The sequence below is a fragment of the Rattus rattus genome, chromosome 3, assembly GCF_011064425.1.
Source record: "Rattus rattus isolate New Zealand chromosome 3, Rrattus_CSIRO_v1, whole genome shotgun sequence".
NCBI classification, from domain to species: Eukaryota; Metazoa; Chordata; class Mammalia; order Rodentia; family Muridae; genus Rattus; species Rattus rattus.
In genome coordinates this window covers 59284282-59308663 of record NC_046156.1, presented here as the reverse complement: position 1 = coordinate 59308663, position 24382 = coordinate 59284282, and the positions used below count along the sequence as shown (strand labels likewise).

The 24382-nt window shown below is 46.2% G+C and overlaps 1 protein-coding gene across 1 annotated transcript in view; it reads left to right on the top strand.

Annotated features, from left to right (window-relative positions):
* Window positions 1-7621: 7621 nt before the first annotated feature.
* Notch2 (notch receptor 2) overlaps window positions 7622-24382 on the top strand; it is a 134406-nt gene continuing 117645 nt past the window's right edge. Inside the window, exon 1 of the mRNA XM_032897648.1 lies at window positions 7622-7878. Coding sequence (XP_032753539.1) covers window positions 7806-7878 — 73 coding nt within the window. The 5' untranslated portion in view covers window positions 7622-7805. The remainder of the gene's footprint in view (window positions 7879-24382) is intronic.

Below are 24382 nucleotides of genomic sequence, written 5' to 3'. Positions count from 1 at the left end.
GGACCTACATGGACTCTTGAAGGTTGTCCTCTGACATCAGCACACACACACACACACACACACACACACACACACACACACACCACTAAATAAGCAAATTAATGAAAAGTGATAAGAATAGACATTCTCCCAACGATTGTTTTCAGTATCAAAAGTGGCAGTGACAGTCATCAGAACAGAGACAAGATAGAATTCACTTCAGGGAACTCTGTCTTTCACAGAGGCGTGGCTCTTCCTCAGAGCTTTTCTACACTCTGGTTGTGCCTTCCTAGACTCAGACATAGATTTTAGCGTGAGAAACATTCTTTGTCTTGGCACCATTTGCATTTTGATTTCTGCTTCAACCTCCAGCAGCTGTTACGAGAGGGAAAGACACACACAGGCGTGAATTATACACGGCTGGACCAGGGACCTCAGCAACATTAGAGGAGTCACAGTTCAGTGTAGCCACCAAAGCAAAGCGATTCAAGGCAAAACCAAGCTGATATCCAGGATATTCGAGTGCAAAACAGCCCTCACCTGCCAAAAATCTAACCCACCCCACCTTCACCAAAAATACTGGGGCACAGTCGGTTTTACCAGAAGTTCCATTTGCGTGTTTATAAGCTTGTTATCTCCAGCAGCACAGACCCATCTGGGTCCACAATCCCCACCCCGTCTCTTTGCATACATTAGCAGACGTACTCACCAACGATTTGTACTTTCCCATAAAATTACTCTTTCCCTTTTTAATTAGGGTGCTTTCAGAGGCACCTCCATCGTTAAGGCTGTGTTCGCTTCCATTATAAATAAATACCTGTTGCCAGCCAATAATTATCCCCTGATGAATTACTCACTCAGAAGGGGATTTAAAAAGCTCATTTTTTTTTAATAAACAGGGATCCCCCTTCATTACTTCTGGTGTCGCCCTCCGCTCTCATACTTCATTAATCACTTTGGAATTCTGCATAATAAATGGCCAGCTTGCTTCAGAAGATGGAGACATGGATCTGCGCATGTACGGAACAGTGACGGTCCACACTGGAGGGAGAAAGCTGCCTCAGAGCTTGGACCTCAGTGGTCAAGAATTTCTCATCCACTCACGGAGGTAAAATGTGAGGATATGGGCAGGGACGATGGGATTGTCTCTGTGAACATTTCCTAAACGTTTGGAGTGGCATGACCATCTCAGTGACCAAAGCACTGAGACTCAACCAGTGATAGAGTGGGTTGACAATGACACAGTCGTGGGCTTGTGATGCTCTTGAACGGGGAGCTGTCTTTACACACGGGTCAGCTGTTTCTGTACATTCATATTTTATATTCATGAAGTATGTGTCCCCGCTTAGGAAGTGAAGTGTAATATTTCTCGGTATAAAATACCTAAGAGAAGGTTTAGGGTCAAGCGGTGCTCTGGCAAACATTCCTATGCTAAGAGGTTAATTTTGAAGGTCACCTGATGCTCTGGCAAATGTCCCTATGCTAACACGTTAGCTCTCCTCACCTCTTGAGCAGCACAGGATCCCCAGTGAAGTTTTGAAGGGGCTGTTTGTCACTCGCACATGCCTCTGAGGGAGAGGCCCTCCTAAAGGCACCTCCACATTTCTTTTCTTTAATATTGACTGAGACACTGGTGCTTGTAAAAATGAAAAAAATGCATCAAGACACCAAAGTTATAGCGGCTTTTATTGTTTGCATGCTTCATTAAAGCAGGACAGTTGGGTCTGTATTCGGAGCGAGGTCTGATCAGCGTATTGACTGACAGCTAATTTGAATCTTGAGGTCAACTCTTGCCTCCTGTCATCTCTCAGGCTAAACTACACAGACCATTTTAAGCGGGGAGTGTTTTGCTTTTGTTTCATTCCGTGTTTGTTTTTAAGGCCGTGTTTTGCCTCACAGTCTGTGTCAAAATTGAACTTACTTTGAACCTTGAGCCCTCCTTGCCTCAATCTCCCAAATGCTGGGATTACAGGCCTGAGGGTGAGGTCTTCGTTGAGGTTGGGGGGACATCCATTTCTGTGGGGCTACAAACCTGAAGAAGAAATAAATTAGAGATGGTCCCTGTCTTGAAATTGTTTTCAGTTAATTGTGCTGGCCGCCCTGGTTCGCATTGCTCAGGACGAGGACTTGAAAATACAGGCGGCCTTGAAATTAATCTCAGTGCTCTGTGTTCGAAGGGCCCAGCACCTTATCACCATTGTAGCTGTGGTGTGAGTCTGTGATCCCCGTAGAGCAAGAGGGGCCTGGGGTTTATTTATGTTTGTATTGCCACAGAGTCAAGGACGTGCTCTGTGGAGTGCAAGCTCTCAAAATGGCTTTAAAATAAATACAACGGTTGACTTACTTGTTTAAGTTTCTCGGTTGCAGTGGGTCAGCTTACTCTGCACCAATGCATTACGCTGGGGCTCTGTGCCTGCAGGCAGGTCCCTGCACTGAGAAGCACCTCAAAAGATACTGTTGTGCACCATGCAATGAAATGGAGTACACAGTCGAAACCAAGGGATTTTGTCTTAGCTCTGCCATTAATTACTTATTTAACCTTGGGCAAGACACTTTATCTTCTTCTTTTTTTTAATCTGTGAAATGATGATGGTAATGGCTGGTCTGTTTATTTCCCACAGCTGCTTTGAGGATCAAGAGAGATAATACACCTTAACGTGTTTGGGGTAAGTATAAAGCACTTTCTAAATAGAGGGCATTATTAAAAGACATCTCACTTGTAATTTCTGCTTCCACTAACATGGAGTCCCTCATTTTTAGATTCCTGTGATAGACGGTGTGAGATATGTGTTGGAGGTGAGCTCAGGTCTGGTCCCTGATGAGACTCCACCTCAGGATATAAGTACCTGACTGACTCTGCCTGGGATTCTCCAAGACAGTTCCCCAACTCTTTACCCTTCCAACACATTAACACACACACACACACACACACACACACACACACACACAGACACACACAGACACCATACACACATACACACACACACATACACACACAAACACCAAATAACTACAAAGACGCACACGAACATACAAAAACCCACAAAAATACACAAACCAGCAAAACGAACTAAAAAAAAACAACACAAAAACAAAAACAAAAAATACACAAACACACACACCACACATACACCACACACACACACACACACACACACCACCACACACACCATACACACACACACACACACACACACACACACACCACACACCACACCACACATACACACCACACACACACAACACACCACACACACACACACACCACACACACACACACCCCACCACACTCACACACCATACACACCATACACACACACACACCCCCAACCCCAACACCCACACACACACACCACCACACACCCACCCACACACACACACCTCCACCCCCCCCACATACACACAGCCACACCACACACACACACACCATACACACCATACACACCATACACACCATACACACCATACACACCACACACACACACACACACACACACAGACACCATACACACCATACACCACACCACACACACACACACACACACACACACCGACCCACACATGCTCAATAGCTTCTGGAGGAGAGAAGACATGTGTTTAGCTGGCTGTGGTGGCGCATTTGTAACCCCAGCACTCGGTAGGTAGAGGAAGGCAGGAGGATCAGGAGTTCAAAGTCATCCTCCGTGACATAGCATGTTGACTTCTAGCCTGTCTCAGAAGAAAAACCCAACCCAAACCCGAATAAACCGAAATTAGGTCAAAGCACAACAACCCCTCCCTATCGTATATTATTGAGTGCCTCTGTATATAAATGTCCTAGAAACCAGGACAAAATAGATAAGCGAGATAGTCACAACTGTCTGCAACTCTGTTCCAGGGGAGCCCTTGAGTGTTTTATGACCTATTGGTTCTAAGAGGACAGAACTGGATGGCAGGCAAGCACTGGCTTCGGTTCTTACTTTCGAAGGAAATTTTATGTGTGGGTTTTAATTAAAAAGGGCATATCTGCATATTTTTAGTCCTGAGTACAACCAAAGCCATTGCTAGCCCTTGTTCATATTTCTGTACTAAGAGACTGAACTGGGACAGGGTTCTGGAGGCAGGGTGTGTTTTCAGATGAAGGTCTGTGGGATCCCATATTTCTTTGCACCAGTGAAGCTATGGATCAGCAAGGATTTGTGGCTGCTCTGACTGGTGGTTTCCTGCCAGTCTGGCTTAGAGGGAGGATTTGCTTTAATGGGGGCTATGTCTTTAGGAGAAGAGTGATCCCCAGTCTAGTTACAACGCTCGGTCTATCTATCTGGGCCTCAGCTTTGCAGGCAGGTTGGAGCCTTCCACATCTTCAGGCTCTGCCTCAGGGTTTGAGATGCTGCCACAAGCCACCCTGACAGCAAGGAAAACAGATGCAAACAGAGACACCCAGGCTTCTCCCAGGGAAGAGACCAATTGCAGGAGTGCTAGACCACATTTGTGAATCAGCCAGGCTTCACCCAGCTCTCCCAAAAGGCAGACAACTGCTGTAAGTCCTGAACACAGTTTCCCCTTGGAGCCATGCTGATTTCTTGCTGACTTATCTCCTCTATCCGGACTGCCTTTCTCTTCCTTTTGCTAGCCTGTATCTGGGAATGGTGTCTTTCTGCCCCAAGGTACTGAGGCCATTGCGGATTCCTTGACGTTACTATTGCACTCTCATTTAAGCGGTTGCTAATCCCAGAAGCCACGCCCACCTGCCCAGCGCTCCCACAGCTTCTGTTTAGGTTGTTGTCTCTGCAGTTCGTACACAAACTGATCTTCTTGATTACCTGCTTTCACAGACACTGCCTGTCCCAGTCCCGGCGGCAGACGTAAGCCTCTAGGTGTGAGAAGTCCCTGCTCACCTGATTTTTTCATCCGATTGATCATTTGATCCTCTGATTTTTAGTTTACTTATTGACCGCTTCCTGAAGCTTTCCCTTGGTGGTAGTTGGTCCGATGCTGTGTATACAAATGCTATATTCTGTACCTGAAAATCTGGTTGCCCCCAAACAAGAGAATTCTCACATACACCAGCTTTGCTATTTAAAACCTGCTCCCCGATTTCAAGTTAATTGGTTAATTAAAGGCTGGAGGCCATGATTAGGCAGACACAGAGAGAAAGGCAGGACTTGAGGATCTAGTGAGGGGTTCCAGGAGAGACCAGAGGAAGGAGAAAGGACGAGAGGGAGGAGGAGAAGGCCATCTTGAGGCTGGATGGAGCATGATCACAAGGCCAGGAGAAATGGGCCCTGAGAATAACCCAGGTGAGAATAACACAGCAAGTGACAAGGGACATATGGCTGGAGTGTAAATTACAATAGCACCAAACTTACCCAATCTAGGTTTACGGCTTATAAATAAAATGCCAGGATTTTGTGTCTTTTGTATGGGCTAGCTAGAATACGCAATTCATTTTACATTCCTTAATTCCAGGCTGAATTCATAACACTCTTGACTGGGTTATACTGCTTTTTATGTGTCCCTTCTTATTCTTTCTTTCATTTATAATATTTCTACATTATTTATCTAGTGCTTACTAGAACACACATGTAATGAGTTTAACACTCCAACAATTCTATTCTTTAATGTGCATGTGTGCACACGTGAGTGCACGGGCACATAGACACACACACATGGGCACACATGTATCTGTGCATGCATGGATATGCATGCATATATGTGTATGTGTGTAGAGGCCAGAAGTTAAACTTGGGTATTATTATCAGGAATGCTATCCACTTCTTGAGACAAGGTCTCTCATTGGCTTAGAGCTCATCAATTATTTTAAATTGGTTGCCAACAAGCTCTAAGGGCCATCTAGTCTCTGTCTCCCTAGTGCCAGGATTAGAAGCACACACTACTGTGCTTGGCTTTTTTTTTTTTTTTTTTTTTTTTTTTTGTGGTCAAGATTTTTGTGTGTGTGTGTGTGTGTGTGTCTGTGTGTGTGTGTATGTGATGGGGATTGTGCACATATGTGTGGGTGCCCATGAAGCCAGAACTCTTAGAACTAGAGTTATATGAGTTAAAATGGAGAGAAGGTTTACATGAAGTCACCTGAGTACGTGATTCACTTCTCATCCAAGGCATCCCCTCCTGGGGAAGCAGAATTAGCATCAAAATACAAACATATGTGTATATGTATGTGGCATATGGTATATGCGTGTATGGTGTATTGTGTGTATAATACATGGTGTATGTGAGTGATATATGCTGTATATGTATATATGCACATGTGTAGAGGTCAGAAGGCATCAGCTATCCTGTTCTATCACTAATCTTAGTCCCTTGAGAAGCGTTTGTGTGTCTCTTATGGAACCTGAAATTGGACTACCAGCTAGTTAGTCCCAGAGATTCATTTAACTCCATCCTGTACAATTGTTTCAGGCATGTGCATAGTCAAACCTGGCTTTTAATGTGAGTGTTGGGGATTTGAACTCAGGTCCTTGTACTTGCACAGCAAGCCCTCTTACCCTCTGAGCCATTTCCCCAGACCCTAAAGCACTTATCAAAATGCAGTTTTAATGTTCACACCCATATTCACTTGTATTCTGCATTCTAGGTCACCATCTACTATGTGATAGGCGCTGATGGTGACGACCGTGGTCTTTGGCGGTAAAGACTTCGCAGTGTAGTTAAGACAGAAATACAGATAGTCCTGTGTGGTTCATGCAATTCCTTGTAGTGGCCAGTTTCATATAATCTACAAACGCATCTCTACCCAGGCTAGATCACACTCCACACTCACGTTGGAAATAACTAGTTAGGGTTATAGCTTTATCTGTCATTTAAAAACGATGTACACAAAAAACCATAAGATGTTTTGTGTTGTTTAGAAACATTTATATGTGAATGGTATTCTTAGAGTCTTGCTCTGCAATTTGTGTTTTCATCATCATTTTGGTTTTACGGTTGACGTATATGAAGGTGATATTTTCAGTCGTATTGCACCTCACTTATAATTATGCATTATTCATCTAGCCCCCAAGGGTGGGGCATTTAGGTCACTCTTAACTCGCAGCTATTAATAGGTTACAAAGAGTATTCTGGTTCTTACTATTTTCTACACTTTGACTAGAGTTTCAGGCTCCTGCTGTCAGGATACCTGTCCTTTGAAAGCCTCCCCTAAATTATCCTAGACCCTAGAGTGGATGATCCCAGGGTCCCAAGCATCTTGCTACACGAAGTTCACTAAAAGAACCAAAGATGGGTGGATGGATGAATGGATGAATGAACGAAATGCCCAGAGCATCTCAAGGAATGTCCCCTTAAGAGGACTTTGGCGCCTACTTTCCGTTGACAGCCCCGTGTCTGCTCTCCCTCATTTCTCTAATCAGCCAAGGAGTGTGTGGGTGTGTGGGGCATGAGGTCTGCCTCTCTTTACAAGTTCAGGATCCGGGCAAACCCTCGCGTTTGATGTTGGTCGCTTCAGCCAACCCCTTATCGGAGCTCACGGGCGGGCCAGGCGGCCGGGCGGGCCGAGTACCAAGTGCTGTTCGCTCAGATCCCTCCGCGCGCAGCGGACCGGCGCTTCTTTCTGCGGGAAACCCCTGGGCACGCGGCGGCGACGGGGGCGGAGCCTCGCGGTGGGAGGAGGCCGAGGCGGAAGGACACGCGGGCCACTCGGCCGCGCGGCTCAGCCAGAAACTTTGAGCCAAACTTCGGGCGGCGGCCTGGCTGCGCGGAGTGCCGGGGCGGCGTAGCGGGAGCTCCAGGACTCGGCGAGCCGCGGGGACAGGGTAGAGCACGCGAGAGCGGGGCTCCTGGTCGGGACCCGCTCCCCATGCGGATCGGCTTTGGCTGCGGCAGTGAAGATGCCCGCTCTGCGTCCCGCCGCGCTGTGGGCGCTGCTGTGGCTCTGGCTGTGCGGCGCGGGCCCCGCGCACGGTGAGTACCAGGCGCCCGGGAGACCATCCCTCTGCCACTGCGCGCTCCGGGGGCTGCGCCTTCCAAACTGCCTCGTCCGGGCCTCGAGTCTTGGCAACGCGTAGCGTCTCGGGTTCCGTGTTAGCGGGGTCCCGGGCGAGCAGCTCACGGGCCGAGGTGCGAGTATGATTGGGAGGGCGGCGGGGGCTTACGGCGTTCCCAACTTTTGACACCCGGATCGGTCGGTCTGTCCGGAGGAGGAGTTGGGCGTGGGGCTTAGGTCTTGGAGAGGTGGAGGCAGCAGTGGGGGAACTGGTGTGGCAGCGTGCTGAGCCACATGATTGAAAATCTCAACTGCTGTTATTCTTTCCGAGGCGCGGAGCTCGGCTGCGGTTCCAGTGTGCGTCCAGCCCCAGGAATGTGGTGTGACGATCCCCAACTCCTCCGACCTGGCAGCAGCTTGCTGCTCTTTTGGCACCGTTGGGGGTGGGGCAGGGGCGGGGGCAGGCGAGGAAAAGTGGAGACAGTGGTTGATTCGTAGTGCTTGCTTAGGAAGGCTCGTTATGGTGGGATATTCCTTGCCCCCTCGCTAACACGGTGGGAGCCAGGAAAGGAAATCGAATCATACTTTGCCCATTCCACCCACATCTTTAGATTTTACGTTTCTTTGGAATGTTGTATGGAAAGAACTTTGGAGCCCAGCTCTGTAATCCTGGATTCAAATCTGCTGTATTAACTCACCAATAAAATGGGGATGAAATTACCCAGCTAATAGGATTAATTAAAAGAATGTATATTAAACCCGTAGCGCTTAAAAGATGTTGAGAAAAGTTCTTTTAGGACAGGGGCAGCGGTTTGGTCTTTCTGAGTGAAGTTTGTGCTTCCAGTGGGGAGTATGACTTGTACGTGTTCGATGAACTGGTAGGGTCTCCTTTAACTTACCAGAAAACCCCTACGACATCTTTTTCAGAGAAAGGATGAGTTTCAGAAAAATCCGGGCTTTGTTCATTGTAGCAGGCAGCGGACATGCCAATTCCAGATGCTTTGAGGACTCGATTATTTATCACCTGCAAACAGTGCTGGCTTGTTCAGCATCAACCAGATACTTTTTGGAAAGTTCAAATGACTTACATTGCTGGGTCCGCAGGTTGTCAGAAGTGGACCAAGGAGCCTGTTTAGGATGAACGGTTTCCCAGACTTTTCCTAAAAACTCAACGATGGCATTTTGCCTTACCCTTTTTCTTTGAGTGAAGCTGTTAGCCCTAAGTGTAGATTTAGGGTAAAGAGGTGTATAATTAGTGTGATTTTTCTGAGGATTACAGTGCTTGGTTCCCCCGTGACTTGTTTTACACAGTAAATAACTTTAGTCGTCATGATCTGTGTCTTTCCCTTATGAAAGAGGATTAAAAGCATAACTTTTTTTTTTTTTTCTGAGTACTTTGGGGACTAATACCTAGGGCCGTAAAGTGACTCATCAGTCACTGGCAACAGAAGCAGGATGAGGCTGGTCCATGGGCTTTCCTGATGTGTTGAACCCCGGTTGCATTCAACTGATGCCCCTGCTTCTGCTCCTGCTGGCCTTTACTATCCCTTTACAAATTGAGTGTTAGTCCAGTTGGCTCAAATTTAGGTATTTTGGGTTTTAGACAGGTGTTCTTTAGCTGCTAAACTATTCTCATAAAAGAGATTAAAGAGTTCGTTGCTGTTGCAAATCTTAAATCTTCCCAGGGTCTAGCAGGGAAGCTTCCTAATCTATTATGGGGGTATTTTGCCAAGGTACCAATTATAACTCTCCCTCCCTAACTTTTGAGTGTTCCCATGTTTGGCTTGTGGCCAGTTGTTAATTTGAACATCACTGATTCCTAAGGCAAGGAGCTGTCAACCCATCTGTGTGAGCTTCTGAATGGCTCTGGACCACCCCTTACTTCTGTTTTTCCTTTGCTCTGCAGTGGGAGTGACTCCCTGGTTTTACTGTCACCTAGACACTTTGTCAGCTGAATCCCTATCACGAAAGAGCAAGCTTTTTTCCTTTAGGGTGAGATGAAATTCACCCTAAAACTATTTCCCGTTTTTCTTTCTTGGAGGGAGGAGGGAGCGATTGGTTACAAAATCTCTCATTTTATGGTGTTTGAAAAATATATACCGGCATTTTGTTGGGATCTCTTTTCTGCCTCCTCTGTGGATTTGTGTTGCCCAGAGGGGCAGCCTTGGCTCACCCAGGCTGTCACTGATTTCAGGACCTTTAAAGAATGTCTAAGTGCAGTGGGATATGCTTGGATGCTTGAGAGCAACCTTACAATACATTTTAAAAATATCACACCCACAGAAATTTTATTTTGCCCACAAAATTTGCATTGATCTAGTTCCCACTCTGCCATTCCTGGTGACCTTCCTCCCTGCCCCTTCCATTGTGGAGGCCAAGAGCTAGCTGCATGTCCTGGCTGCAGCAGACCCATTGCTGTGGGCCCTACACTCAGCACCCTTGTGTTCTGACACAGGAGGCCTGAGAATCTGTAATAATAATAATAATAATAATAATAATAATAATAATAATAATAATAAAAGGCTTTCAGTAGACTCTGACGAAATGACCAGATTAATTCCACTTTATCTGCCTTCAAGAGGTATATGAGATCTGGCCTTTTAGGTTTTAATACTTTCCACATTGAGCCCAGCCATTCCAGCAGTTAACCCTTCTGACTCTCAAGGCATTCAGAAATTGCTAAGGTGAAAGCTGCAGAGTTGAATGGTTCCTTCTTGTGCACAACTGCTTCTAAAAAGGCGTCACGTGTGAGTGATACTGCACCCTGTCCCCCGCTCTGTCACAGATTCTTCTTCAAATGTCATACATGCATATACATTTTGGATCCTTTATAAATTTTTCCAGGTGTGTGTGTGTGTGTGTGTGTGTGTGTGTGTGTGTTGTGTACCCTCTAAGGCATGATTTGGATGGGAATTGCATTCTTGTGCTGTATTTACAGTCCATATCTGTTTTCTTTCTTGATGTCTGTCCAGATGTCTCATTGATCTGTCCCCTCTCCTCCTGAACTTTCTGGATTCTCCTGCTCCTGTCTTCTCTTGCTTTCCAAACCAAGAAAGTCCCTGGTCAGGCACTTTCCCTCTGCACCAGTCCACCTGTAGTATTTGGGACAGGCCACTAAGCCGGGAGCCGGAAGACCAGAAGCGTCCTCCAGCCCTGCTATTAATTGATTTGGTGACCTTGCAGGGAACCCATGTTTTAGTAGTCCACTTTCTCATGGACTTTGTCTTCGATCACAGGGCCGGTTACAGAGTTGGGACTAGAAGTCCTTTCTTTAAGGCCTCAGGTCCTGGGCCTTATGGACCGTCCAAACTGCTTCTGTCTTGTGTACAGATGGATTTATGTAACAGAAACACATCTCAAGCACTTACTGTTAGTGTGTGCTCCGGGGAAAGAATTGTGCCTTTGCATGTATGTGTTCCCTCCAGAGCCCACGTCTCTACCCTCGGCTTGGCACGGCACCTTGGCATCTCACTGGCCCTGTAAAGATGTTCATTTGAACAAGTAACTTCCAGTCCTTTTTCATTGGAGGCCACTGTGGTCCTCCTGGATGCCTGTTTGCAAGAGTCTTTGCTTACCTTACAAGTGGGGAAAACCCAAAAGTTTCTCTTTCCCAGATGTTTTATTTCTGTCTGTCTGTCTCTGTCTCTGTCTGTCTCTGTCTCTGTCTCTCTCTCTCTCTCCTTTTCTAATCATATGTGCTGTTGAAAAAGTCGTTTTGGGTTTGGAATCTCCCTCTGAGGCTATGACATTCACTCTTACCTGACCTCTCCTGCTCCCTGTGTGGTGGTCACAGGTTGTGGGTCAAGTTTACCTCTTTGTTGTATGTGCTGAGGGGGACTTTAAAGCTCTCTGGTGCGTCTCTCTGTCCATGCTAGATCTGATCTCTTCCTGGCAAAGGGGCAGTGCACCTCTGTCTCCTGTCAGGAGGCAGGGCGGTCATTCTTTGACCTCCTCTAGTTCTTACATGCACCAAGTTTCTCCACTCTTGATTGCCATTATTGATATCATCTCCGGATTTTGTCCTCAGAGTCCTGAGCTTTGTGTGGGTGACAGAAGTCAAAAGGGCTGGTTATGTACCCTTCACTGAAGTGACACCCACTTGTCCATAAGAGGAGTGGAACTTGTGAGGGCATTATGTTCTTCTGTCCGGGAAGGCTGTTCAGGTGGACCGCCTTAGCCCTATCTTTGTACCTCCCTGCCCAGATAGACCCATGAAGGAGGAAAGAATTTGTCCAGCAGTTTCCCTAGCTCCTCTTACAAAAAGAACACATGATTGTCCTGGGTACTGTGACTCAGTGGCTCTAGAGTCGTGGCTGAGAATTTGTAGGGTCCAGTTAGGGGCGGGGAGATGGCTCAGTGTGTAGAGCACCCCAGCACCCACATCCTAAGCAGCTGTGGTGGTGTTCATTTGTAACTCCATAGCTGTGGGCAGAGACAGGAGGCCCCCTGGGTTTACCAGCCAGCAGTCCAGATGGAACAAGAACCCTACTGGTTTAGAGAAAGATCATTTCTCAAAAAGTAAGCTAGATGGTGCTGGAGAGATGGATCAGGGATGGTGAGTGCTTGCTGTTCTTGCAAAGGACACAAGTTCAATTCCCAGCACCTGCATCAGATGACTCATAATTGCCCGTAACTCCAGTTCTAGGGTCTGGTGCCCATTTCTGGCTTCCATGGGCACTGACACACATATGACTTACATCCACACAAACATATGCATAAACATAGCCGCGCCGTTCCTCAGTGCTGGCTTGGAGAGAGGCCATCACTGCTACCGCTGTAAGGCCAGTAATGTTAGCTTGCATTTTTAAAGAGCCAGTCTGTGAAGTGTATATTTTAGGACTGACATATGTCTAATGTGTGTCTTTAAAGATGGTCTCCTCCCCTCCCTTCCTCTTTCCCTCCCTCCATTAGTCTTATTCAGATAACCAGAATGCACAGGTTTCACCGGCAGTGCTGTCTTTAGCTCCAGTGATTGATGCTTCCTCCGAGGATATCTGTTTTGTTAACCTGTGAACGCATAGCTGCTGGCAGCTTTTCTCTTGAGTACAGGAGCATGAAGAGAGATAAAGACAACTTCTTTCAGGCTGTCCCGATTTTTTTGAGAGAGGTTCTTATAACTCTGTAGCCCAGATTGACCAGAATTTACTGTAGTCCAGGCTGGTCTTGAACTTAGCTTCCTTATCATTGTGATTAGAGGAACAAGCCACCATTTGGGTGGCAATACTGACTTGGGGCGGGTTGGGATATTGTCACGTGGTGCATGGAGGGAAAAGGAGAGCGCCGAAGGCCCCTTGAACAGCACGCCCTGTGAGAAGGGCCCAGGATTGCTCTGTCGTGGCACTTCACGTTACTGCCTCTGATGGAAAGAAGGAAGTGGCTTTAGAAGTTTGTAGGCTGTCCTTTGGGCTCCGTGGCTCAGGCTGCACAGTGTTCTCTGGCAGCAGCAGCAGGTTTGCTGTCCCTTTCCTTTTTGAAGGGATTATTACCTGTTTGCCAGTTAACATTGTGGCCTTCAAAAGAGCAAAACAGTAAGAGGGGTTGTGGGAGCTACAGTGAGCAAAACAATGGTTGTGTTGAGTTTTTATTGCTGTGTCTGGTCAGTGTGTTCACAGAACTCAGAGTCACTGCTAAGTTGCCAACAGGACTCTCAGGAACTGGGCTCCAGGGCATTAGAAGAGGGACCCAGGCCCTCAACGCCTGGCTGGAAGACCAAAGGTGCCAGCTCAGCCATTGAATTAGCCTGCAGTTCAAGGGGCCCAGGGACATTTGTGTAGAATCCTCCAAAGACCATGTGCCCTAAGAGTGGTGCTATGTTAGGGCCTTGGGTGTGTCATCAGGCTTAATTGGTGTTTCCCTTGGCATCTTGGGGCAAGCAGAGCAGGGAAATATAGTCTCTAGGTATGTGGGAATGGTACTCAAAGTGGAAGTTAGGCTCTTGCCCCCAGGACTGATAGCATCACTAAGATGAGGCAGATACGTAGTTACCCGATGTGTAGTTTGAAAGCCATTTATCTCACTCTCTGAAAGCAGTTTCCTGCAGTCTGGGTAGCTAACAGCAGTGGGGTTCTAGGGAAGTACATAGGAGAGAACAGCAGCCCCCGCTCCCCCACCCTGGGGGTGGGGGGCTCTCTGCTATTCTGCACAGTCCGCTATTTTCTTTTCTCTGTTGTAACATAGGAAAAAAAATCAACTTGACTTGGTGAGAGGACAAAGACCTCCTTGTCTGATGGGGGGTGCGAATATAAAATTGGCAGACGTTGTGGTGGCTGTTAGTGGGTTCGTGGTGAGAGAGCACTGTGTCCTCAGCCCTGCATGGCCGGCTTGCTACAGGACATGGTAGGGTGGAAACTGCCTTCCTTGGAAGATCCAGTTCTCAGTGGCAGTGGCTGAAAGACCTTCTCATCACAGGCATGGGGCGTGTGTGGCGTGGACACACCCAGAGTCGGTGCTGCAGGTGGCACTGATTAATCGTGCTGACATAGCCCTCACCCTGTTTTACTTGTCTTGGCAAAACCCTGTTCTCCCAGCTCCACAAACACTTATGTGGTACAGGAGAGATGAAGCAAGGTCCTGGTGGTTGCGGGGGTGGTCATTCCACTGTCCTCTGCTGTCTGGAACTGTATCACCTTGGCTGACGGGATCCGTCTTCCAGTGGCCTGAAGCCCAGTTCCCTGGAGGCCTGCCTGTAGAGATTTCTGGTCTCCAAGTCAGTTCCTTCTACAGGTCGTTGGCAACTGAGTGGTAATTCTGGGTTCTTTGACTATATCGGACTAACATCAAGCCAGAGTGGACTCATTGCCACACAAAGACTGGTTGGGTGTGTGGTGTTGCAGAACCTGTTTCTGGGGTAAGAGTAACTCTCCCACTCAGACATGTTTATTCATATGAAGAAAGTATGTGTGTTTTGTGAGGCCAAAAACACGATGAGAATATTTTGATTGGAGTCAGATATTGTCTCCTTAATAATACGTCTTCATTTAACAAATAGCACCCCCCTTTAAATGTAGCCTTGCTTGCCAGCTAAGGTGCTGAACACACAGCTGCGGTTGTATTCTAAAGTATACGTCCTTCTTCAGAGGCAGGTGTATTTTTAAATTGTGTGGTTTGCTTCCTTTTCATTTTGCGTTCTCCTCCCTGCCCTCCCTCTCCTTCCTCTCTGTGAGAAGATTCTGGCTAGTGTTTAGGTCACAAGCTGGAGAAATCTTGTCTGTTGGACTTCCTAGGTGTCCCTGTAAGAATAATTGACAGCTGTCTACTTAGGTGGTGTCTATGAATTAACTCCTACAGAGGGAAAATGGTAAGGTGCTGGTTGCCTTGTGTTTTTCTGGAAAATAGCAAGTCTCATTGAGGTTCCAGGACATGCTATCTTCCTTATTCATGTTTATGTTTTTCTTTGCAGTGTACATGGCTGTTCCTTTGCTGGTCCTTCTTTAAGTGGCACACATTTATCTTTAGATATTTATTTTCTTGCAACATTTAAGACACTTAAATCTTTATGAGGATTTAAAGGAAAAAGCTCATATGGTGTGCCTAGCCCAAGGTTTTGTCATTATGTCAGCAACAGCTGAGTGAGGTGGGCTTAACCTAATTTTAGAGTGCTGAAAACTGAGGCAGGAGAATTTCTGTAAGGACAGGGCAGCTAGGCTATACAGGAAGATCCTCTGTCTTCCCAAAATAAGGCGAGTGCCACTTATAGTCCTTGCTACACACTTCCTAACCATTAAGGAAAATGGTTGTAACTAAAAACAAACATTGTAGCAGTTTCGCTCAGGTAGGTTTACATAGCAACAGAATTATTCTTTATGTTTACACACAATTAACTCATATTTATACTGTGTTGATTTTCCTTGGCACCTTTACAAGATTTTGTGTGTCTATGTGATTTTAAAAAGCAGTTACATTTAGAATTCTTTAGGTATGTGTGAGCAATCAAAATAATACCACCACACCTCTGTTAATGTTTTGGTATTCACGTATGTATTTTGTTATGTCTTTTTCTACCCTTAGATTTTAAAAGCTCCTATACATTTGAAAATCACTACACTATACAATTTAAAAGTTATATACATTCACTATACACGTAGTTTTCTGTTTAAAATGTTTTCATACATTCAATTCCAGTGATTAATTAATACTCTTAAGAAACGAGCTCATGTATTTTGACCTCTCTCTTTTGACTACAAATTTGGTTGGATCCAACCTCTCCCCTCCTGTCCCATGTACAGATAAGATTCATCTGCACACCGAAGGAAGATTTGCTCTTGGGGATTCCCCTGATTTCAAAGTCTAAGAGAGAGGTATCTAAAAAGTGAGAGACAATTAGTATCTCTAATAACTACACCATTTGGAAGCTGGACTGCGGCTAACATTTTGATTCTTTAAAGTATTTTTCCATGCTCATGTCTATTATAAAACTTTAATTGGGATTTTAACAGACATGTAGTTTTATTGTCTCCTGTACCACTAAAAATAACGTGAGCATTTCTTCCATGTATGTTAGTGCCCTTTAAGAATATGGCTCATGCTGCACTATCTTAAGGGTCTCCTCTTCATTTTCGTGGAACTCCATCCTTCGTTTAATAATATAAAGAATGTTGTAATGAATAGTTTTGGAGGGACCGGCTCATGGGTTAAGAGCCCTGGCTGCTCTTCCAGATTCCCAGCACCCACCTCAGGTTGCTCACAACCATGAGCTCCAGTTCTAAGGGCTTCGATACCTTTATCTGGTCTCTGTGGGCCCTGCACACGCCTGTGGTGCAGACACACACGGGGGCACAGCACCCATACACATAAAATAAAGACAGATCTTTAAAAGAAAAGTCATCTATTTTCTACTGAAATCCAGAAGCTTTAAAGCCACAGTGTTATGAGGCTTTCTGTAGCATTCGACCCTGCCATACTTTCATTAGCAGGATATGAGGCCGTCAGCGCTGCCCTCTGGGTTTCATTTAAACAATTCTTTATTGCCTGGCAAATGGTGGCTCTTACCCCCTCTCTTGTTGCCTCTTATTAGAGCAGTATAGTTAAAAAAAAAAACCTCCATGAATTCTTAACAATGCCTCCTCTTCCTTTCTATTTCTTTGTTTTTGTTTACTCAACTGTGTCTTTTACCCATGAATTTTTTTTTTTTTAATATATCTGAACTTCAGCTATTAAAGGTGTTGGTACTTCATCTGCTTAAGAACTATCGCAGTATGCCTGGCAATTTGCAGTACACACAGGCTGGGGTGGGTGTGGTGCAGTACGTGTGTAACATGCGTGAGGCCCTGGGTTCCGTGTCCAGCACCAAAGGCAGTCAACGCTTACTCTGTCTGTCTCTGCCTCGCTCATTCCAACATAAAGACCCGGCATAAGCAAACCAGAAAGCCTCGCACAGTCCCACGCGTGGTATAAGAAATGCTCCTTCCATAGGGTGATCGTTGGTCATCTTTTGGGTTCTAAAGGGCTTGCTCCACCTGTTCGAAACAGGGTCTTACTTGTGTAGCTCTGACTGGCCAAGGACTCAGACACCTGGCTCTGCTGGCATGAAAGGTGTGTGCCATCATACCTTGACCTTGGCCATTTTAAAAAATACATACATTCAGTGGCATTTCTACAACTACTTTAAATTTCATTTTTGGGTGTAGTTGTTTCGTTCCGAGTTTTGAGAGTCTCATGCAGCCCAGGCTGGCCTCGAACTCATCAAAAAGTGGAGGCTAGCATTGAACTCTTGCTCTTCCTCCTCCATCCCTAGAGGGGATTGTAAGCACACACTACCATTGCCTGGCTTGGCGCTTTAAAATTTGGATCTGATTTTATCACACAACAGCTTGTTCTAAGTTATATCCATCAAGGAAACATACATTTACTATAATACTGGGTTTAAGAAAAGACCTTGGAGGCAAATGGTATGTTATTCTACTGCTGTCCTGTCTTCCAGACGGTGCAGAAACGTGCGGCATATAATGCTCTGATAGGCAAAACCAGCATCCGGTCCCCACTCACTGCAAATTCTGACACTAACTGGTGAGCCTGAACAGTGGTCAGGGCAGTCAGTTCAGACAGCAGGACGACTGGTCCCTTCCTTCTTTCTACCCTCAGCAAATTGATTTGTGGTGGGGTGGAATGGCCTGAAGCAACCTGCTGTTTTGGCGTCCTGTGGGCACCACCTGTTTCTTCCATTTCTCACTCCAGCCTCCCACTTGCCGGGTGGGGAGCTGAGTGCACCGCGGGGAAGCGATCAGTGTTGTTGCCGAAGAATGTTGCAATAAAGAGGAATAGATTGCTTTTTGCAAGCTGGTGTGTTCCTAAGACGCCCCGCTGCTTTTGACTTGGAGTGCTCGGCTGAACGCTCTGTGCTGAAGCCTTGCTGGTCCCAAGTGTTTGCTGCAGAGTAATTTCAGGCTGTATGAATGCTTAAGTATCATTGGAATTTACTGGGCTGGTTGTTTGCCAGCAATTACCATATTTAGCATGAGGAGACCTGGGGAATGAGGACATTTCTGACCAACCAAAGAAGGAAACTCTCTGAAGGACTGCTACTTTCTTTTCTTTCTTTCTTTCTTTCTTTCTTTCTTTCTTTCTTTCTTTCTTTCTTTCTCTCTTTCTCTCTCTCTCTCTCTCTCCTTTCTTTCTTTCTCTCTCTCTCCTTTCTTTCTTTCTTTCTTTCTTTCTTTCTTTCTTTCTTTCTTTCTTTCTTTCTTTCTTTCTTTCTTTCTTTCTTTCTTTCTAATGAGGTGGTTAGGAGAATGCCAGCCAGGCTAGGACTCTAATTTGTGACAACTGGTCTTTGTTTTTGTGCCCCTTCCACATAATTAATTTATGGACGGGCAAAGAGATTTGATAGTGAAGTTCTTTCTCACCCTGAAGTCCAGTTCTGTCTTTGGGAGGAAGTAGGGAATGATTGCGCCTGGCTCCCTGCCGCCCGGCCGCCTGGCTCAGCCAGCAGGTGAGGCTGTGGATTGAACCGGCTGCTTTCTACTTTGCTCCTTTAGGATGTGTTAGTTTTCGGCTTTGTCCTGGCCTTAATTTATTTTGGCCTAGCCCTTGTCTCCACCCTGTGTTTGGAGACACCAGCCTTCCTGCTGTGGCTTAACATTCCTCTGCCTCAGTTTTTCCAGTTAAAACATGAGCTAGTACTGGAATGGCCAGCCAATTAATTAACATAACATGATTCTTATAAAGTAAAACAACCTTCGGCATCAGTGCAGCCTTGTGTAGTTCAGAGCACTCCTCACAGGAGTTGTTCCTTTAACCCCACAAACCTTTGCTGGAGCCCAGCACCAAGGGGTTGGTCAGGTGGCTTTGCACTGAGTCCTGTTGTTTCTTCCTACATGATCATCGAGGGCGTGCAGACACTTAAATGCACATTTTGATTGTTTTTTTTTTTTTTAATGTTTATTTCCTTCCCCAAAAAGTGTGTTGCGCTTTTACTCTGTAAGCATCATCCCTACAGGGCTGTAGTGTAGTTCCTCATTGTGCTCACGTGACCGTCACATGACTGTCCTTTGGGGTAACAGTAGCCACTTGCACTGTGGCTCAAAGCAGTTTGAAGCTCAGAATGTTAAGTCAGAGAGGCTGCGTCCAGAGCTCTGCCAGGTCCTGTGCAGCCTCTGTATTGACACACACTTCGTAACTTCTCTGGAAGACAGAGGGAGGAGTCGGGAGACCGAGGCCCAAGGTGCTACAATTAGTAATTGGCTTAGTTTAGATTCATAAATAGGTTTGATCCCGATATTCTGTATTCAAAGACACCGCACACACATTTTATGATAGGAGTTACTAAATATTAAATCACAGAATCTTCTGTTTTGAAAAGCCAGCCTCTTAGGAACCCTTTGTGTCTTCTCTTCAGTAAGCCTGGGACGGATGTGTCAGCTGACAGGTGCAGCTGTGGCCCTGGCCTCTGCTTAGCTGCTCCACTGCCAGGACAGGCAAATAGAATTCGGGGAGATTGGCAGGAGTTCCTGTTAGGTCAGCATGGGTCTCAGCTCTGAGCTCTCTCAGGGGGACTGCTCTTAGAAGCACCCAGACTCTGGCTCTCCTCGGGACATTCCAGTGTGTGTAGAGCATTTGAGAGGAAGTTGTCAGCTTTGTGGGGAGAAGGTGGAGACACCGACAGCCTACTAGCTTTTGTCGTAGGACAGATTTCTTAAGTTCTTTGTGCCTTCATTTTGCTGTCTGTGTACTGAGGAGAGTAGTGGTACGTGACTTGGGGGCTTGTTGTGAATGCTAGATTCACAGGACAACGTCTGAGCAAAGTGAGTGTGGCAAGGACTTGGCAGTGGTGTTCCTGTAGGTCACGGTGTGGACAGCCTGTTCATTCCCGCAGAATGGAATGCTGCCCCCCATCTCCGCAGTCAAGTGTGAGAGAGTGACTGCAGTCCTCTGTGAAGAACCGGACGCCTTCAGCTTTGCAGGTCGGGCTGTTCACTGGTCTCTTCTGACCTGGGAAGTGTTGAAGAGCATCACGTTGAAGCCTGTTCCCTTCATGGGTGTACCTCCAACTTGGAGAAGTTTTGTGCACTGCCTGGAAGGTGGGAGGACTTTGCAGTTACTTTTTAACCAGGCATTGAGGTTATATGTTGCATCGGGCCATAGTGTGATTTTTTTTTTTTATCCTCTAGGGCGTTGATCTTAGAATAGTTTTCAGTTCAAAACTTTTTATTTTTTTAACTTCAATTTTTGTTTTACTTGTATGTGTCTCTGTGTTTGGATATCTTCAGAGGTCAGAAGAAGATGTCATATCCTCTTTGGAGTTACAGGTGGCTATGCACCTGAAGTGCATGCTGGGAACTGAACTTGCTTCTTCAGGAAGAGCTCTCTAGAGCGCCTGTGATGTAACAGATGTTATTGTCTGCCATTCAGTACCATGGTGAGGGATGTTAATAAGGCTAGGATACTCAATTCGTTCTCTCTGTTAGACACTGCAAAATAATATGCTTATGCCACATCTCTCTTTACAGTTGCAGGGGCTGTTGTAGGTTCTCAGGCTGGGAGCTGCCCTCCTACTCCATACCTAGTTTAAAGATGGAGAAACTGAAGCCTTTAGAACAGTGTCTGCAAAGGGGATAGGCACCAGGCTTGGCCAGTCCACCATTCATGCTCCCGATTCCTGGCCAGGTGGTTTTTGTTTTGTTTTCGGGTCCCCCCCCACCCCCCATGGTGCTTGCTCCTCAGAGCTGTGTCAGTGTGTTGACTCTCTGGGTTTTGAGGTCTGAGGGTTAATTTCAGAGCCAATAGCAGTGAAGGGGTAGGACGTGGGGAGGGCAGAGGTGTAGCCATCTTGAAGCTGTCTCTGAAGTAAAGAATGTGTTTCCTGGGACTTGGGCTTGTCATCCCTTTGGACTTCTTTGCCACAGTGAGGGTGACCCAGTGGTGTGATGGGTGATTCAGAGTTGGATCAGCCAGAGCTGGGGAGATGTGCGTTTACATGTTTCCCATGACCGCATGCTTATCTCACGTCCTGGCAGCCTTAGACGTTGTTAGGTTTGTTTTGTTTTAAGACAAAATTTCAGATTCTGCTTTGCAGATTTTTGTGACCCACCTTCTACCTACCACTCCCTTCTGCTCCCTCTACAATTATTTTTAAGACTCTGTTTTTCCATTGTGGGAGTATGAAAGGTTTCTTTTACAGTCTGGAGATATTTATAATTATTGGTAAGCACACAATTGACAGAAAATGTTGTGTGTTCATTTTAACTTAAGATATCCCTAAAATACTTCAACCCTGTTTCCTATAATTTGGATCTTCCGACAAAAGCAGTTGAAGCTACTTTCTGAGAAGGCTGTACGAAGGGGAGGGGCATTTGGATATAACCTGGATACGTACGAAGAAACTGCAGAGTCTGTGAAAGCTGACCTAGGACATGTCCTCTCTTCATAAAGCAAGACTGAAAGACAGACAGACAGATAGACACCTCCATTCTCATGGAGCTCATGTGACTTACAGTTGTCCCCATGTTCTGAGGGCTTATGAGGCGACAGATGCTTGGGAAGAGTACTTTCAGTCCTCAGAGTAAGCATTATGATTCCTGATCAAAGAAAGGCCCAGGAGTGGCCATGCATGTGACCCTCCTACTGAGCCCCACTGGCCTGGCTCGAAAGCTCACCCCCCAACTTTAGGGCAGTCTGGTGCGATCCTGTAGTCCACTGATGACTTAGCTTTGAGTTTAATAATTTGTGTACTGAGTTGACACTTGGTTCTTTTTAGTAGTATCATTACTCCGAATGAATACCTGCATAATATTATGGAAATTATTAAAATTTCCACTTCCACCTAGAAGAATTCTAATTCCTTCTGAATTTTTCTAACTTGGAAGGACGTATTTATATCGATAGTAATGCCAAAAGTATTGTTTAGTGGCCTTTTCTGTGTTTTATCTTGACCAGGAATAGATATTATAGCCTTTATACTTTTATTTCTTGTAATAAGAAAAAGTTTAGAAAGATGGGAAAAGGTGGTCTGGAGTCGTGTTTGTGTTCAGAAATGTCTTCTGGCGGGCTTTGGGTACAGACAGCTTTCTCTGGCTGTGCAGCTGCCTTCTTACCGCGTCCTTCGAAGAGATCGGATCGGAGTGCTTCAGTCTCAGCAGTGGACACAGCCTGCTACTAAAGCCACCCAGTACTAACCTGTCCTCACCAGAAACCAAAACTACCAGTTCCAACCTGCCCTCACTAGATGCTAGTTAAAACTACCCACTCCAACCTGTCCTGTCCAGGACGTTTGAATTGTGTGTGGCATTCTGCACCTGTCACTCCAGGCCAAAACCGAAGAGGCCTTGTCTGTTCCACGGACCTTTCTCAGTGCATGTCCTCTGGCGCTGAGACTTAGTGGCCATTCGCACTAACGTTTATGAGAGGACTGTTGACCCCAGAGGGATTCCCAGAGCGTCCTTTCTGCTTTTCAGTGCAGGCCTTGCCCTGGGCGCAGCATGTGAGTCTTTTCCATATGCCCGGCTTTCTGCCAAGGACTTGCTGTGTTCACATCAGTGGAATAGTGACAGGAGGACGGTGGAGAGCAATGTAAAGGCAGGCCAGCGGCAGTCAGCGCCGGTCATTCTGAGCAGACATCAGGATGGCTTAGATGGCTTTCTGGATGCTTGGATTGTCTCTGTAGCTTCTCTCTTGGTTTTTGGAACATAGATAGACTTGGTTTGGTTCTTATCAGCTGGGAATATCAGTGAAGCCATTGAAGTCTTTATGCCTCAGGCCCCTCATTTGTATAGTGGGAGTAATATTAATAACTAACCTGTAGAGTGCTTTTAAAGGCTAGAGACATTTAATTATGCCTGCATGGCTCTGGGCACAGAGGAACCCAAAGGTGGGGGTCCCAGAACTTAAAGTGCCATTAGGCTTGTGGTAATTCCACACTGGGGATTTCCTCCCCTGGACCTGTTTGTTTACATAACTCCCGTGCAGCTCTGCTCCACTACCAAGGCAAGGTTCTGGATTACCCAGCATGCAGGCTGACAGCTGTGCTGTCTGGGACTCTTGTTTGCAATGGTTTTGTTCATAGTGTACAGCCTCCTGCTCTTCTCGCCTCAGAAGCCATTGATTCATAGAAAAATTCTGTTCAGGATTTCAGAGCAAAGTTGAGGAACTCTGCCAATGCCAAGCTGCTTGGATCATTTCTGTCTAACCCCTGAGTCCACGGAAATCAGGCTTCAGCTGCCCGAAGCCAGTGTTTCTCAGCACTGGGGAGCTTATCTAGTAGTCCTGTGATGTAGCCTCCACTGAGGCTTGTGCCACAGAAAACTGGAGGTGGGTTGGGGATCGGGGTCCGGTAGGGTTCTTGGTGCCTGCTCCTGCCTCCGATTCCTGTGGTGGAGTGATGGAGAGAGCAGTGGAACCGTGGGGAAGATGCTTTCAGAAGTGTTTGACGTTATATCACCTGGTGTTGTGCATGTTCATGCCATGTGAGCTGGGGAAGCAGCTTTCCTGACTTAAATCATGTAGCCATTTATCTATTCTGGCCTAAGATGGGGAGGCCTGGTTTTGCTTCATAGAACTTCAGACTAGGAATTTTATTCTAATAAAATACTTGTATTAAATGTTAAATAATGTCTCCCAGTTTACCCTCTACCCCTATCTTTTTTTTTTTTTCGGAGTTGGGGGCCGAACCCAGGGCCTTGCGCTTGCTAGGCAAGCTCTACCACTGAGCTAAATCGCCAACCACCCCCCCCATCCCTATCCTATTTGAGCCTCAAATCAATTCTACTGTAGATATATCTTAAGTAGCTTCAGAGAATTCTTCTAAATCAAGTATTTAGTGTCCGACAAAGCCAGGCCTGGAACCCACACTCTTCCATGTATGGTAGCTCACCTTTTTATACCACATGCTTCCTTCATAGCACCCCTCAATCTGGATTCTGTTCCCTGTGGCACGGAAAGCCTTTTCCCGTTTGACTGTCTCTGTTGGCTAGACTTCAAGGGCTCTTTCCCCAGAACGCTCTGTTGGCTTTCCTCAGGCTGGACTGTCCAGGTGTTGCTCTAGTCACCTGT